The sequence below is a fragment of the Neoarius graeffei genome, chromosome 4, assembly GCF_027579695.1.
Source record: "Neoarius graeffei isolate fNeoGra1 chromosome 4, fNeoGra1.pri, whole genome shotgun sequence".
Lineage (NCBI taxonomy): Eukaryota > Metazoa > Chordata > Actinopteri > Siluriformes > Ariidae > Neoarius > Neoarius graeffei.
Window position 1 is genome coordinate 86483721 of NC_083572.1, and position 18528 is coordinate 86502248.

General features: G+C 43.2%; 1 protein-coding gene across 2 annotated transcripts in view; it reads right to left on the minus strand.

Moving 5' to 3' along the window:
* cachd1 (cache domain containing 1) overlaps positions 1-18528 on the minus strand; it is a 303436-nt gene that overhangs the window by 55044 nt on the left and 229864 nt on the right. For both annotated transcript variants that reach the window (XM_060919931.1, XM_060919930.1), the window contains 7 exons: positions 10671-10887; positions 10441-10590; positions 6805-7038; positions 5094-5243; positions 1458-1581; positions 1224-1341; positions 81-249 (listed from right to left, as the gene is read on the minus strand). In XM_060919931.1, coding sequence (XP_060775914.1) covers positions 81-249; positions 1224-1341; positions 1458-1581; positions 5094-5243; positions 6805-7038; positions 10441-10590; positions 10671-10887 — 1162 coding nt within the window. The remainder of the gene's footprint in view (positions 1-80; positions 250-1223; positions 1342-1457; positions 1582-5093; positions 5244-6804; positions 7039-10440; positions 10591-10670; positions 10888-18528) is intronic.

Here is an 18528-nt window from a genome sequence, read left to right on the forward strand (position 1 = left end):
TATACCGAACTGGTCTGGTGACTGGTTGAAATCCTCGTGCATCACTGTAACCGTGTGGTTTCAGGTCTCAGGTTGCTTACCCACAGTCGCGAGCTGTTTGAAGTGCAGGCAGGAGCTGGGTTGGCCCAGCAGGTCGAGCCGGTGGTACAAGAGCTTACTGCTGGGGGCTGTGTTCAGGTTCTTCAACTGCTTCACGGGGATCTCAGGCTGAACGTACACTATGCACAGGATGAACGATGTATCCTGCACCTACGCAGCACAGACCAAACGCAATGACAAAAGTGTAGAAAATGGGAAAGCATTTGCATGAGAAATCTTTTCATGCTTGTGTTAAAATCTGATATCTATTACATACTGCTGCCTGGAGTGTTGGCACCAATGGGACGAGTTAGGTCAGATTACCTAATATTACGTATCCTGCTATATACTAGTGCATTACAGAGAGCAGCACACACACACACACACACACTGGTTTAGAAGTACTAAAGTAACTTTCATGGCAAACCTGATTACTTTCAAAAAAAAAAAAAAGTGCTTTATGAGCCAGAATATAAAACGCTGGAGCTCATAATACAGCCACCTCGTCTGATAAATGTGTTCTGGCACTAAAACACAAAAGCATTCTTCTTTATATGAAACACTTGGTGGAGGAAGACGGAGTCAATAAGGTAGATGTTAAGCAGTGTGTTCCAGAAAGCATAGCAGCTGAAATATGTTCTTACTTTATGTCTTACTTAAACGTACACTTGGCAGACACTGTTATTCAGTACAACTTATAAAAGTGCGTCATAGTTTCCATCAAAAACACATTCTCACTGCAAACAGATCAGAATACTATCAAGCCAAAACCCTGTTCGAAAGGAGTTAGTACGCGTTGATCCAGCAGCAAAAACACTACAGGTTTTTATTGCTCATGATGACACGGTTGGACAGCGGCGATACACAGACATGGCTGAAAATAAAGACTGATATTTTTGCCAAGCCGACCAATCTAGGTTAACGGGCTGAAAGGCACAGAATGAACCTGGTTGAAAAAGTTCATGGAGAGAAAAGTTGTAAAAGTACTCAGATATACAATAGTTATGTGGGAATGTAGGAATCTTGAGGACTGAGCCGAAACTCCAGTTTCTTCCTCTGTCTAACTTGCCTGGATTGTCATATAAAGTAAATGAAAATAAAAGTGCATGGCATGAAGAAGACAATGCTGGCAGCGGTGACGGTACCAGTTTCCAAGCGTAGCTGACGTTGTAGGCGTCTCGGCTCGGGTCCCGCAGACGATTCACGTGCCAGGACAGAGATGAGTTGATGGGGACAGAGATCACCTGGCTCCCCAGAGGCAAACTGACAGAGAACAATGAGCGTCATTAATCATCCTATAAAAGATGGGTCCCTCCAAATTCGATAGCTACATTACAAAATGTTTGATCATGGTCACCCGCAATGAAGCAGTCACTCACCTGAGGATGTTCTGGCGAACAACAGCAAACCCAGGGATGTTCTCATAGTGGATGATGTCTGTGTGGAGAGGGGCTTCGGTCATCAGGTACGGACGAGTCAGGGACGGGTGCATGAGGGTGAAACCTGACAAAACGATACAGTCATTTTGTGTCAAACTCGTTACGACCATTAACCACGCATCTCGACAACAGTTAGTTAATTGTCTTGAAAAATAAGGAAAACAATTCCACTGAGAATAAGCTCCATAATTAGTAAAATGTGGGGCCCAAGAATTTCCATCACAGCTCACGTAATTTTCACGCTGGTTTCTTTACCGCCTTATTGTACACAGAGGCGTCAGCATTCCTAACAGAGAGGAAAAAGACGACCACCAAACAAACAAATAAATAAATAAGGGGGTACCCTATTAGACTGGTACCAACATTCAAAAAAGTGCTTATTTAAGGAGTTAAAAACATTTTTGAGACAAAGTCGGCAAACAGTCTTATTTTGTCAATTTGGGTGTGCCGAATTCAAATCTGCAATATGCCGAGCTCTATCTGACCTCTGTTGACCTCTAGAGGTCATTGAACTTTGGGCCTGTAAACGTCTCAGCTGAACCCAGTTTCTCAGCTTTCTAAGGAATGAAATGTACTAAAATGATTAATGAAGTTAGCAAATGGCCTTGTTTGTTAAATGTTTGGGTGCTGAATTCATTTTTCATTTGTAAAACGACATATGACCTCTGATAACCTCAAGGTCATTAAACTTGGCCTATAGGCCTATGCATTTAACGGCATTTTTAAACTGACTTTACTCCCCCAACAAGAATATGAACAGACAAAAACAAATAGAAAGGAACAAATACAACATTAAATGCCAGTCCATGTACATGTGACTTACTTTTCACAATGAGAATGCCTCGGCGATCACCTTACATAACATTGCATTACATTTAGCGGTTATTGTTTATACAAAGCTACTGAAAAAAGGACAGATTCAGCAGCATACAAAATGTGGGGGCGTACAGGGCATACAGGTTAATCAGGGTTAGTATATATGAGAGTTTTTTTCTTTGTTGTTTGTTTTTTGTAAAGGCTTTACCCCGTTTAAAACAAAACAAAAAACAAAGAAAAAAAACTCTCATATATACTAACCCTGATTAACCTGTATACCCTGTATGCCCCCACATTTTGTATGCTGCTGAATCTGTCCTTTTTTCAGTAGCTTTGTATAAACAATAACCGCTAAATGTAATGCAATGTTATGTAAGGTGATCGCCGAGGCATTCTCGTTATGAAAAGTAAGTCACATGTACATGGACTGGCATTTAATGTTGTATTTGTTCCTTTCTATTTGTTTTTTGTCTGTTCATATTCTTGTTGGGGGAGTAAAGTCAGTTTAAAAATGCCGTTAAATGCATAGGCCTATAGGCCAAGTTTAATGACCTTGAGGTTATCAGAGGTCATATGTCGTTTTACAAATGAAAAATGAATTCAGCACCCAAACATTTAACAAACAAGGCCATTTGCTCACTTCATTAATCATTTTAGTACATTTCATTCCTTAGAAAGCTGAGAAACTGGGTTCAGCTGAGACGTTTACAGGCCCAAAGTTCAATGACCTCTAGAGGTCAACAGAGGTCAGATAGAGCTCGGCATATTGCAGATTTGAATTCGGCACACCCAAATTGACAAAATAAGACTGTTTGCCGACTTTGTCTCAAAAATGCCTTTGGGTGTCACAATTCTGGATTTTGGTACCAGTCTATATGGATACATGTGGCTTCTTCTTTCTTCTTTTGGCTGCTCCTGATTAGGGGTCGCCACAGCGGATCTTTTGCCTCCATTGCTCCCTGTCTTCTACCACACCTGCCACTTTCATGTCCTCTCTCACCACATCCACGTATCTCCTCTTTGGCCTTCCTCGTTTTCGTGTGCCTGGCAGCTCCATCCTCAACATTCTCCTTCCAACATGCTCTGCATCTCTTCTCAGGATGTGCCCGTACCATCTCAGTCTCCTCTCTCTTAGCTTAATTCCCAAGCTCTCCACATGTGCTGTCCAACCTGGTCACTCCCATAGCAAACCTTAACATCCTCAACTCCGCCACCTTCAACTTTGCCTCCTGTCTCTTCGTTAAGGTCTCCAATCCAGACATCACAGCTGGTCTCACTACCGTCTTATACATCTTACCTTTCACTTTTGCTGGGACTTTCCTATCACAAATGACTCCCAAAATCCTTCTCCAACTGCTCCACCCTGCCTGCACTCACTTTCTCGCCTCACCTAATTTTTCTCTTTAAATGATACATTTTCTCAGTTTAAACATTTGATATGTCATCTATGTTCTATTCTGAATAAAATATGGAATTTCGAAACTTCCACATCATTGCATTCCGTTTTTATTTACAATTTGTACTTTGTCCCAACTTTTTTGGAATCGGGGTTGTAGTTCTGCCATAATTATTCTATTTATGTCATGACATGGGCGGCACGGTGGTGTAGTGGTTAGCGCTGTCGCCTCACAGCAAGAAAGTCCTGGGTTCGAGCCCCGGGGCCGGCGAGGGCCTTTCTGTGTGGAGTTTGCATGTTCTCCCCGTGTCCGCGTGGGTTTCCTCCGGGTGCTCCGGTTTCCCCCACAGTCCAAAGACATGCAGGTTAGGTTGACTGGTGGCTCTAAATTGACCGTAGGTGTGAATGTGAGTGTGAATGGTTGTCTGTGTCTATGTGTCAGCCCTGTGATGACCTGGCAACTTGTCCAGGGTGTACCCCACCTTTCGCCCGTAGTCAGCTGGGATAGGCTCCAGCTTGCCTGCGACCCTGTAGAAGGATAAAGCGGCTAGAGATAATGAGATGAGATGTCATGACATATTCTTCATTGTACTGCAAACGAGTTCACCGCACTTCTCTTTGTACTATGCTATTTCGAAAAGTGTCATTTAAGATGCACGTAGAAACATTGTTCACAGCTTTTTTTGCACATCTGAATGCTCAGGGCATTCTCGAACTACAGTACATGGCAATAAACCTTGAATTTGACGATGCTAAACTGCAACAGACCCCGTGATAAGGGGCTTTTAATCCTCAACGCTGTGCCTTGGCTCTGGTTTATTGGGTATTTAGTGAACAGCTGGAGACGGCAGGTGCAGCATCCTTTCACCCGGAGAGCAGCTTTAGTATCTCAAGAGATCACATGCTTAGCCACGTTAATGGAAATGAGATTGAACACTAATAAGCACCGTTTACTTCTGCTCATTTATTCACTATTGCTTATTTCATTTACCCTAACCAAATGTGTTGATTTAGGAATCCACGTACTCGATGGAGATCGAGTCTGAGCTAATCTACCATAAACGCAAGATAAAATAAACTCACCGTGCACATTTTACTCCCAGCAGCAGCACAGTGGCAGATATATAAGCTCTAGGAGCTGATACACCACTGCTTTGCGTTTTCTGAAACAGCTCCTTTTCTCTAATGGACTGTTCAACTGATCTAACAGAGCTCTGAGTGAGTGCGAGATGCAGGTAAACCATTTTATTTTAAAGCCGAAAACCCTTTCCATTGTATGATGTATGACGGCTTCGTTGCTTCAAAATCAGTGCTAAAAGTTCCTGCGAAATTCCTGAACCCCATTACCACATCGGTGTTCGTACCTTTGTTATCTATGAGGAAGGTGTACGAGGCCAGCGAGTCCTGGTAGTAAGTGACGTCCTCGAGGATATAAGCGAGGTTCACATCCACTCCTACAACTCCAAGCAGCAGGTTCCCGAAGTAGCACGGCCGGCTGACTGTCATAATGAAGCCTGGGGGAAATTAATTTAAAAAACAAAACTAATAATGAACACTGTGATGTCGTAGCCTCTTGGACATTCTGAAGCATCAAAGCATTGGAGTGATCGTTGATTCACTGAACCCAGGATCGACCTGATTGAACTGACAACCCCAATGCAAATGGCAACTTATTTTTCCAAGTGGGCTAAAAGCACCGTGAACGCTGTTCCAGGTTAAACTGACACTAGGATTTACATATACTCATTATTTGACTTTTGAATTTGAGCGTTTCAAATTTGACTGGAAATCCTAAGACTACTACCAACAATGAGACCGTCAATGACGGCGTAGCTCACTCCGCCCCCGTCTAGTCCAGAAGGAACGACCTAAAGTGGGCCACTTTGCGCAATAAATGTGGCAAACTACATACACTACTCGCAGGTTACCTGGTGTTGCCCGGGTTTTGCAAAATTCTGGGTTGCCCCCAGACTTCCATGTCAAATTTGGTGAAGATCCATCAAGAAATGATGGTGTTAACCCAAGACAAAAAAAAATCCAAAACATCCAGCACCCAGGGGCCCAAATATGGAATTTCTGAGTTTTGCCAAATTGTGGCTCTGTACCTATGTGCCAAGTTTAGTGAAGATCTGTTGAGAGTTTGTGTTGATAAATGTAATATGAAAGGCATTGAGGGAGGGGATAGGTGGATGTTGTGCCCCCCAGGGACCTCCCTGGGGCCCGCACATGAATTTTATTTATATATCTGCAAAATTCCAGGTCATCCCTGGACCTACTTGCCAAATTTGGTGGAAATCCGTCAAGAAATGGCGATGTTAGCTCAAAACAAAACAAAACAAACAAACAAGCAAACAAACATTGCTGCTTATTATATAGATATTATATAGATATACAAGCTACGGTATATATAGAAGCAATATCCACCCTAGGAATACCGACCTATTTCCCAGAAAGAATCCAAAACGGTGACTGAGAGGACACGATTTTTGTTGAACTGCTCATTAAGGCTTAATTAGTCCATAACTTCATTAATAATTATAATTAAGCAAATCTGGGTAGAAGTTGCTATATGCACCCTAGGTACCCTTACCTTCATGCCAGAAAGAATCAAAATCGGTGAAGAATTGAGGAAGAAGCAGCGATGTGTGTGGAAACTGCTCGTTAGGGATTAATTACTCCATATCTTCATTATTAACTGCAATTATGCAAATTTGGGTAGAAGCTATATGCACCCCAGGCAGACCTACCTTCCTGCCAAAAAGAATAAAAATCGGTGGAGAACTGAAAGAGAAGAAGCGATTTTTGTGAAACGTGGACGACGCCGGACAAACAACAGACGGCACATGATGGGATAAACTCATCACCTGTCGGCCGGATGAGCTAATAATCAGGAATTTTATGGTTGGATTAACGTTACCAAGATGATGTAATTAGAGATGATAAAATTGAAGTTTTATAGCAGGAAGAATACAAATATCCGATCCTGTGTGAGAAAGTAGTCAGTGTGCGTGTTGCAATTCCAAGAGTTTAACAAGTGTAACTATGAGACACAGCACAGGTTGTGTCCTAACTCACCATCTCCCATCTGATCAGCGTAGGGCAGGCTGAAGGAGGCCACATCGATCATGCGGTTGGAGAGGTTGATGTAGAAACGGCCCACGCTGGTCTCCAGGTTACTGAGCTGGTTCAGCACCATCATGCTGCCCTTCACGACGGGGAGCGTGGTACGATCCGAATTGCTGTATTTAGCGGAGTTCTGCTCTGCCAAGTCACGCATAAACGCCAACTCCTTCAGACCTGTTACTCCCTCTGCGTGCAAGAAACATTTACTATCTTTATTAAACCATCATCATCATGGATCCACAAAGTTTCATGTCTCGCTCTACAGCGGCGCCAACAGTGCTGACAAAGGAAGCCGGGGGGGGGACCCCAGCATCCTTGCACAAGTCAGTAGATGATGTTTCTTCCCTCCCAACCCCAGACAAATTTGCTCTAAAAAACATTAACAAAAACAAACAACAAAAGTCCAGTGTGACTGCTGCTTAATTTGCAGCTCCTTCCTCTTTTTTTTTTTAACCTGACCAAAACAGACAAGTCCACTCACTTGTTTTCTATTACCTCATAAGACGAAGGCTCACAAACTTGCCAGTCAAATTTTTCCTTGACGAAGTTAGCCCAAAGTGAAAATAACCACTACTGGATGCAGATGTGGGTCTTTCACATCCTGTCTTTTCCCACTTCAACGAACCGCCCTTTATTTACAGTTGGTCTAAGAGCTAATTTAGCTGAATTCAGGTGATTCTTGCTTTTGCTGTAGGCAAGAGGTCCAATCCTGTAAATGCTGTGGCTAAAACAGATATCTGCACCTCTGTCTATAAAAAGAAACCGCTTGTGAGCATTTTAAACACAAAAACTTAAAGCATAGACGCAGAACCATGGCCTCACTTTCGTTTATAAATGCCTTGAGACACAGAGCTGACTGCAACTCCGATCCTCCATTTTGAGCTAATTTATCACCATGCCACGTAGATGTGCCAGCAACACGACAGAAGGTGGATTTACGCTGCATTCATGGCCCAAGAATGTTCAAACTGCAAAGATTTGGATGCGTTTTGCGAGAAGTTCACGGGCACATTGGGCACCTACGAAGTGGTCTCTCCTCTGCTCTGCACATTTTACTGAAGACTCGTACGAGACCTCTGATCTGTTGAGGAGCGTTGGCTATAAGCCCGTATTGAAAGAGGGTGCAGTACCAACAATTAAAGGAAAAGAAAACTACAAGAAACGGAAAGCATTTATTTTATTTATTTTTTTTAAATAAAAAAAAAGCAAAGTTCCATTGCACCAATTCTCCCGGAGTGTGAGCTGAGGGTTGTTGGTAAAACCCGGGACGGGACATATCGCTCGGGCAGTGACATCCCCGTGGTTGCTGCTAAAACCGGTGACGTTCTGTCCCGTCCCGGGTTTTAGTAATTGCCTGAGCCGAGCAGTAATGGCGGAGTACACAGTATGGAGAAAATGGAGAATGAGTGGAGCAGCCGTCTGATTTCTCCACTGGATATTGCTGCCATCTCGCCCTTACGTGGAAGAAGCGAATAAACTGAGAACTGAACGAACAACTGAAAGTCATTGTTTCGAAACAATCAGCCACAAGATCGGCCTTCAAGAAGCGAGAACAGACGGGTAAGCTCCGACTCTCATTTGGATACAAAACAACAACAAACACGTTGTTTACCTGCATTTAGATTTATACATGTAACTTGTATTGTGTGTTTAAGTTAGCGGTATAAGATTATTTAATTTGCTTCAGAATGTGATTGTCTCAGTTCATCTGATTATTTAATTAGCCTTTTACGTTTTATCAGTGAAAATGCATGCATGTACATGTGTGTTGCATAAGTTATAACACCCATCCTGTTTTAATGACAGTCAACCCACAATCAGTGAAATCAAATCAGTCTTATGGCCCTTTTCCACTACCCTTTTTCAGCTCACTTCAGCCCGACACGGCTCGCGTTTCGACTACCTCAGAGCAGCACGACTCAGCTCGCTTCATCCCTACTCAGCACCCAAAACTCGCACGGTTTTGGAGTGGGGCTGAAGCGAGCCAAACCGAGCCGAGTGGAGCTAGGGGCGTGAGGAGACACTCCCCTGTGCACTGATTGGTGAGGAGGAGTGTCCTCACATGCCCACACACGCCCCGCGAGCACGCTGGGATCTGTAAACACCGTAAACCCGGAAGAAGAATAATTACGAATTACGAGAATTTCTGAAGCCTTATGCGCCTCGCCTCATCTATACGCTCTTGCCAGTATCTGTTGGCGTTGTCGGTGACAACAAACCACAGCACCAAGACCAGCCACACTAACGACTCCATGTCCTCCATGTTTATTGTTTACTATCCGGGTCGTGAGACAACCGCTTAAAAGGTCACTGATGTCACTGTTTGTGCCGCCTAACGACATCACGTGACGTCCACCCACTTTCGCTAACTCCACCCAATGTGTCCACCCACTTCCAGCCAGCACGGTTCAGCGCGGTTGTAGTCGAAATGCAACCCCAACAGCCCCACTCAGCTCAACTCAGCACGGCATGGCTCAGCCCAACTCAGCCGCGTTGGTAGTGGAAAAGCGGCATTAGTTGAGCAAGTCGATAACACTATTTCTTACTTTCACCATAAATTTTTATTTATATGACTTTGGTCTATAGCTGTCAAAGGTCTCGGTCTTGAAACCGGTTACCGCTGTGACGTCACGCACTCAGGGCTGGCTGGCTCAGCGGGGCAGCTCGAATGCCAACTTTGCGGTTGATTTTAACTCTCGAAAAAATATTTTTTTATTCCCATTTATGCAGCATACAAGAGTGAAGGATGGAGATACTATCCACTCAAATGTATTTAAAAATAAAGGTTCTGTGTATCTCCTTTAAGACCTCTGAATCCGTGAACATTAAACTACAGGACATTTATACCTCTTATTTTTTTACTGATCAATGACGGGCAATTAATTTGGCATTGATAATCCTATAGCTACTAACAGGCCAGCTGTCAGACCTGCATCTGTGGCAAAACCAGTTCACTTTCATAACCAGGCACAAGATTTTGAGATTTTGGATCAACACTGAAGAATACAATAAATGAACTCGATACTGAATAAAACAGAGCTGAATTAGGACTTTTTCCTCCCAGATGTCTTCTGATTTATTAACGTCCAGCTTTCACTCTTTCAAATGGGGTTGAAATTTGATTGATCTTCAAATCTGAGTCAGAGCTCCAGCACAATTCTGCTCTTCATACACCACCGTGCTCATCAAGTCCAATCATATTTCCGTCATCGACGGCACAAAACCCCTGCGCACTTTCATGTCACTGAGTGTCCTTTGATGTGTTCTGCTGCTTTTCTCTTTCTTCCTTTAGACATCCTGTATTTTAATCCTCCTCGTGCCCAGCTAATGTATGTTAACAACAGGCTAATGCATGCAGAGCACGCGCCAGGTGAGAAGGACAAAGGACAGGGCTTTTCTTCTGATAGACGCACAAATACAGAGACGGAGAGATGAAAGGGCGAGGACCGAGAGAGAAGCATTTTATACAACTACGAGCATGTACGTGCATGCATACACAAATCAAAGCTCATCGGTGAGGAAGATTAATGTGTCTGTAAAGTCCAAGTCATCATGGAGGATACAGAAAGGCTGGAATGTGTGCGTTACCGTTGATAAGCGCGTAGGTGAGGATCATTACGGAGTTGTTGAGGTGCCGATTCTCCTCTTTAATCACATTTAGAGTGGCTTTCTTCTCATACTCGGAGGAGTCTCGAGAGGTGACGCCCGACGACAGGTAGATGATCACCATATCAGTGTCTGAGAATGAGAGAGAACATTACTAAAGCTCTGAGATGCTCAATTCAGGTTCAAAGTTCTTGCTGTATCAGATGTCTTACTGCTGTGGGGTCTGCCCATGCTGCTGGTGTTCCTCAAAAGCTGAAAGGCCTTCTGGAAGCCCACGGCATGCTGGGTAGTGCTGTCTGAGGCCTTAATACTGTTAATGAACGTGCTCATCTTGCGCTTGGTCTCACTGGTGGCAGGAGACAGGAAGCTCTTGTAGCACTGGTCCAAGGAGCAGGAGCGAACCACATCAGCCACCGTCAACACAGAGATCTGCAGAGAAGGGGGAAAAGAAAAAAAAAAAACAAAAACACCAGATCAAGGTCAGATTTACAGAATAAGCAACACAAACACATTTGATATCTTAATAAACCAAAAGCGATTGGAGGCCTCTGCATGCTCTTGCGACAAGGCTTTCGCAGATAGCTTTTCGCAGACAGTTGTAATTTATTGTTGAGCGGGGAGTGATAGGCGTGCGCGATGTTATTCACTGCTACAACGCAAGGGGGCGCGAAGTCGCGAAATCTCTAGGAGTAGTTGGTGGGTGTGGTTAGTGGAGTGTTTATCCTCCGGTTACTTATAATGACTAGAACTGGAGTCGTATAGATGTACGTACTTCCTCACTTCCTCGATCAACCGCTCTTCATGTTGCTTCATCTTCGCTCGTGTTTTTAAAAATGGTGGTCGTGAAAACAAACCAAACCGGGAAAGTAGGGAAGCGGAAGTGCGTGTACAGCGGATGTAGAGTGGACCAATCGGAGCCCTCTTGTCTGCGATGCTGACTGCGAGGCTTCTGCGGTGGTCACAATTTTTGGGAGGTGCGCGCAGAGCGTCTGCGAAGGTGGGCGGGCTACGCAGACACTGTCTGAGATGCTATCTGCGAGGACTGGGCTGTCAGCATAAATTGGCCTTAAGGGATTTCAAATATCCAAGACAACTTTCACAGGCTTTTAAAGTTATATTTTTCATTATTCTATCCACGTTCACTGTTTATGAGCAATCGCGCGCTCTGATTGGCTACTCTACGACTAGGATATCAGCTCATATACCGTGAGTAGAGAAAAACAAAACGGCGGTGTTTTGCCGAACCAAACGAGGACGAAATAAAGACTCTTCATAAAAACAACCCCCCCCCCCCCCAATGAATAAATAAATAAATAAATCATCAATGTTCCCCTACAGCAGGTTGGGTGCCCAGGATCTCATCCAATAAGGGCAGGAACCTCTGTTTGTTTTGCATCTCCTTCTGTAGCTGGACTGGGGCAAGTCCAGTTAATTTTTCATAGATTGTCCAGATGTTACGAGTGTACGGCTTGTTAGAACGGAACAGTATTTGTTTTCGCAGCGCAGAATTAGAAAGTCTTGTAACATGAGCAATATACTTCAGGTGTCGAGTAAGGTAGAAAGTACGGACTGATGAGGAAGGGTATATCGTTGTTGGTGTATTTGTAGTGCCAGTCGACATTGTCCTCCTCTACAGCTGGAATTCTACCGCTACCTCTTGGTCTTTTTTTTTTTTGGAGGATTAATGCGCTCGAAGCCGTTGCGGACAAGTTTTCTGAGAAAATTCATCCATGTGGATTCCAACTTTGCCAGCCGCGAGGCATTAAGATAACATGCCTGAGTACTGTAGGTGAAGCGACTACGAACACAAGCGGTTAGAAACTTTACATGCGTGGACAACTTTATCTGACGGTCTGCGAGTACGGTTTTTAACTCATTCCACTTTTTATGAGCTGAAGCAGTGTGTTGGACCGTGAATGCTGAATGGCCTTCCTCATTCGATATAGTATGACCGAGATGGGTGAAGCTGATAACATTCTCGATGGGCGCATCTTTCATAAATAAAGCAACAAAATACGTCAGGCCTTTCAATTACATGAAACCTGCGACGGATAACGTCGTAGGCGCCCAAATTAAGGTCAAGCGCCCAAAACATGCGACCAAAAGTAAAAAAAAAATTTAAATGTTGATTAAATAAACTTGGCTGCATAAAACCCAATGTCTTGACTTTCCTTTTTTAAAAACTCCGAAATTAGCGAGAATTAGCATGTATTTCTCGTAACTGAAGCGAAATCTGCTAGCCTGGGCCCGTGCATCCTAAGTGTGACGCAACACGAGGGCCTGTTGCGAGCTTAGTCTGGCAAGGCAAGCTATCTCCAGCTCTTCCAAGCTCCCGAAAAATCGGGAGCCAATCAACTTTGAGCATCTCCAACGGCCCTGGGTAGAGGCGTGTTCAAGGCAGTGACGTAGTAGAACTGCAACTGGAAGCCATAGATCGTTTACAGAATCTATGCCGGAAGCGCTTCATTCACTAGAAACATTACGAACATGGAGCAGCGGCAAGCCTTTGACACAGCGGTAGATGCTGTATTGAAAACATTCAACGGGAAGTTCTCATTGAAAACGGAGCAAAGCGCAGCCCTGGAGGTATTTATCTTCTTCCTGTTACTCAAGTAGTTTCCGTCGCATCACATACGTCAGAGGAAAGAGTGATGTGATTGGTTTAAGCTTCGTCACAGCCTTTTATGGCTTCGATCAGTAGCAAACTGAGGCATTTCAGGGAGGCGGGTCAACCACGCCTTTGGGAAACGGTTGGGCTTAATATCTTTGCCAGACCAAATGCTCAAAGAGCTTTGAAGTTGCGTTAGCCAGACTAGAAATCCGCAACATTCCCATGTTGTTCCGGGTTCGTCGAACTAGCCGTGAGCCTTGTGCAGAGCACGAATTCTCCATCAACGGCGATCGGCACGCCATGATTTCGTGGAGGAGCGAGACTCGCGTACCAATGACCAGAGCGGGATTTCCACATTAGCCAGACATTTCCACATGTTGGCAGACTGGTGACCTCTGGCCTTTCGCACAACAAGAATAGCCGAACGTACGCGTCAAAACAGAAAGCCAAGAACATGGCAGATTAAACACAATCGAAGTTTGTTTCTCCACTGTTTCTACCCTGTATCATGACGGAAAAAGCCCAAATTCAGAAATACAGGGTGTAGCCCAAATTATGCAATTGAAAGGCCTGTATGTAATAAAAGTATTTGATGGTAAGAACAGATTATTTTTTTATTTTTCAAGCATTATTATAATCGCACTTTTCACAACTTGCTACTATCATTTCGCCAGTTTGTTTACATTCTAAGTGGAAATGATTTTGATGGACGTTTTGTATAAAGTTTTTATTAATCAAATTTGCAAAAAAGAAAAATGCGCCGTTTCTCAAAATCCATGAATGTGGAGAGAATAAAACAGTTAGTCCAATCAATCTCGTCGTACACGGCTTATAGCCGACTCGGTGCTACGCGCCTCGTCAGCCATCAGCTCATGTACGACTCGATTTGGTGGAATAACTATTAAATGTAAACTAGAGATCAGAGACTTTCTTTATACTACCATAAACATCATTTGAGAATGCTAGATATGAAATCCTTTAAACCTATTAATGATTTGACGTGCAAATGATATCTATCTAAATTTACTCACAATTTACTTACTCAGTGTGAAACCTGGCCTGTTTAGTTGAACACAAAGCTGATATACTTGCAGGAATTGAAGAAACACACGAAGATCTTCCTCAACAGCTCTGAGTCACTCTCCTTTTTTAGTTTTTATAGCAGTCATGCTTGAAAAGCCCAGCTCGCATAGATAGGTTGTGGAAAATCACCTTTTTTGCTTTCTTCTGACCTCTACTCATACTAGGGCCTTCATCTGGGTCAGAATTTTCTCCAGGCCCCAGTTTGGATTGTGCACTTTTTTCTTTTCAAATATTTATCCATCGCCATCACCGCTGTCACACCCGAAGCATTACTAATTCTATTGTTTGAATGGCAACAGGTAGATACACAGGTTAATTAGCTACCTGTTGCCATCTAGTGGAAGAGTATTTAATTGTTCTGCCTGTTACTATAGGTCGCTGGCATAGATGAACGAAGACAAATTATTTGCAATAAATAAATAAATAAATAATTTTTGGAACAATTAACAGGGATGCAAACAGCGCGCCTTTTGGCGGATGGCGCCTTTTTCACGGCTGAATCGCGCAGATCTGAATTTTTTTTGGGGGGGGGGCATTGGAGTGTCTGATTATAATTTCAAAGTAAATTCTGTATTAAAATTGCTAAATAAGCAAATCCGTTACAGTCCATGAAACAGGAAGTATAAGGATGAGGAAAAAACTGTTTAAATCGGGAAGCTGCGCACATTTGCGCAGTCCTGCCGCTCAGGCTGCACAAATGTGCGCAGCTTCCCGATTTAAACTGTTTTTTTCCTCATCCTTATACTTCCTGTTTCATGGACTGTAACGGATTTGCTTATTTAGTAATTTTAATACAGAATTTACTTTGAAATTATAATCAGACACTCCAACGCCCCCCCCCCCCCCCCAAAAAAATTCAGATCTGCGCGATTCAGCCGTGAAAAAGGCGCCATCCGCCAAAAGGCGCGCTGTTTGCATCCCTGAATTAAGTGAAATTGGATAATTTCCCATGGTGCACCTGATGATCTCTCACGGCACACTAATGTGCCGTGGCACAGTGGTTGGTAATCACTGAATTAGACGATGAGAAAATTTATGAGTGAAGTTTAAAAAGATGGAACTAAATCATGGCTGTTGCAGTATATGGCATATTTGGACACGTTTAGCTACTGTTAAATAATTAGCTGAGAATATGATGATACTGAAATTCCGTTCGTGTCTGTCTATAAGAAATAGAGACGAGCCACTCACCCGTTCACTACTCCCTATATAGGGAATTACTATATAGAGGACTATATCGTGAGCTCATTGGGAAAATGAAAAAATGCTTTCGGACACTACTCCGTTGCGCTGGTATTTACGTCATTACTGTCGCACAATTAAAACGTGCCAGATCAGTTGGCTGGTGGGTTTTCAAAATAATAAATACACGCATGCATTTTTGTGATAAATCCATATTATACTGAGCACATGTCCCACATTAATCAATACAAAGTACCTGCATCTTTCAGTTCTTTTAAATCAAGGCTGAATACTTTCTTCTTTGCCACTGCCTTTTATTAAATCAAACTTGAGACTTTTAATTTGATTTCTTTCACCGCAATGCATGATGGGATATATTGCTTTGGTTGGTGACCATTGGTTGTACACTACTTTTCATCATGCACTGTGGGATACTTTGAGTGCACTATATAGGGTGTAAGAATTCTCACCATACATTCAGACAGCACTACAAAACGGCGTCTTCACTATATAGTGCCCTATGTAGCGAGTGATTTTGGAGACAGGGTAGTTTACTAACAGGGTTTACTTAACCAGTCTGGTAGCCATGCCGCAGGGCACCATTTTATCTCCCTTACTGTTCTCTAAATATACGAACGAATTCAAAATCCAAGAACAACATTTTAGGTTATTTAAATATGCTGATGACATGGCTCTGGTTGGTCTACTGCAGCAGGGTGATGTGGAAAGAGAATATGCCTACGCCCGCCATACATCATCTCTTCAAGAATGGTGTCAAAATAGCTTTTTAGAAATGAATGCAAGTAAGACTAAAGAACTTGTCATTCAAAATGATAAGGACCTGTTATCTCCAATAATCATCAAGGGACAGACAGTGGAAGTTGTCAATGATTTTAAATATCTTGGCACTTTTATAGACAGTAAACTCATTTTTAAAGAAAAAAAAGATTTTATTTTTAAAAAGTGCTCACAACGTCTTTACCTACTCCGTAGACTCAAAAACTTTGGTGTGAACAAGGACATCCTACAAACAGTGTATAAAAATCTTGTTGAAAGCATTCTATCATTTAATATGATCATGTGGCATGGTAACTTTTTTTATTTTTATTTTCTTTCTTTTTCTATTTTCATTTTTTTATTTATTTTTTTTCTGTGTGTTTGTGTAGTTTGGTGTTTGTTTGAGTGTTTTGTCCGCCGGTTGTGGTGTAGCTCCAGACCCAGTTTTGGGCGTCGGTTCCCTCCAGGCCTTGGTTCGCCGTGGGTGATGCCTGTGCTCCCAGCTGTGGACTGCAGTGAGCCCGTTGCTCATTTTACATCGTGATTGACCAGCGCTCTGTGCTTTAGTGCTTGGCGTGATGTTCCGAGCGATGTTGCTTGGTGGCGTCACAGCGGCTGTGCAGGCAGTTTGGGACACACCAGCGCTCTGCGTGGCGGAGCTTCTCTGCTCGCTTTGTGGATCCACGGCGTGGTGTTCGAGCGATGTTGTTGACGGCGTCACGACGGCGGTGCTGGAGATGTGGGACTCGTTTTTCATGCACCTTTTGGTGGGACTGTGGCTGCTACACCACGGGAATTACATCCTGACCCCTACTTGGTGGACTTTTTACTTTTTTTTTATTTTATTATTATTTTTATGCTTTTATTTATTTATTTTTTCCTTTGTCTATAATTGTAAAGCATCCTTGGGTTTCTTGAAAGGCGCTATATAAATTTAACTTATTATTATTATTATTATTAACTTGAACATGCAGAGAAAAAATAAGCTACAGAGAATAGTGAATATGGCCACAAAGATAATAGGAAAGCCACAAAAGCACTTAAGTATAATGTATGATGAACAGATTTTAAACAAAACCAGGAAAATCATAAATTACCTTTCCCACCCGCTCCACTGTGAATTTGAGCTTCTACCCTCTGGGAGGCGTTTTAGAGTGCCCAACGCTAATAAGAACATCTTTAAAAATTCTTTCGTCCCAAAAGGAATAAGGGCGATAAATAATACAGGGATTCTTACTTAATTCACCCCAGTCCTTTTTACTGGTCTGATTACTTATTTATTATTATATTTATGATATTTATTACTTTTCAGCTATTTCATTCTTTTAAAGGTCCCATGGCATGAAATTTTCACTTTGAGGTTTTTTAACGTTAAAATGAGTTCCTCTGACCTTCTTAAGTCACCCCAGTGGCGAGAAATTTCATAATGTGTAAACCAAACTATGCCCAACATTTGAGAATGGCGCGTCAAAACGGCGCGTTGATAAGCTCTTCCCTTTACTACGTCAGCAAGGGAGATGATCCCCACGCCCCCCCTCTGGATTCCCACCCACTGTATGGATTGCCCACCCAGTTGTAGTGAGGAGACCATAGAGGACACAACAACATGGCGTCACCTAAGCGAGCGAAACATGGAAATTGCGCTGTACATTGATGTGACAACACAGAAAAGAGTCTGTTTTTACTGCCGACGGGAGAGCCCCTGAAGACGCAGTGGCTTAAATTTTATTTACTCCAATAATACGCCGTCGAGTCTACCTAAGACGGTGTATGTTTGTCGGAAGCATTTTCCTGAGGAATGTTTCCACAACTTGGGACAGTACAGGGCAGGTTTTGCACATCAGCTGTCACTGAAGCCTGGGTCCGTACCAAGCATCCCTGCCGCATCAGCCACAAACACCGAACAAGTAAGTGTGTAACTGTTAAGTCGTTTTGCCGTGTTTTAAAATTGGTGCGTTAGCCTAGCAATGGCTACATTAGCTGTGCAGCTAACCGCTTCCTGCAGTTAGCCAGGTACTCTGCGCTACAAAACCAAAAAGCATGCACCATGCTCTGTTAAACTGAGTTTAGTCTGGAAATTGACTGTAACTTATGAGCTTATGTTTGACTATTGCTCCGCAATGCATGTCTTCTGTTGGATAAGCGATATGTTGCTGTAGTTGCTGCTTCTATCCTCTTTGGTTATGGAGTGCGTGTTCAAGCCTAGGGTATTATACGTTCGTAAACTACCACTCTGAACACTCTCACTCTCTGTTCTCTGTGTCACATTGAGTTTACGAAAGGAGTCCGAGGGAGAACGGGGTTTTGTCTTAGCAGCGTGGCTACAGGCGCTGATAGCAGCGAGTATGTGTGTGCGCAGCTTGGTCAAGCCCCTCCCCCTCCCCCCATGGCCCGCCCCCACCCTCTACCCTTCCCCG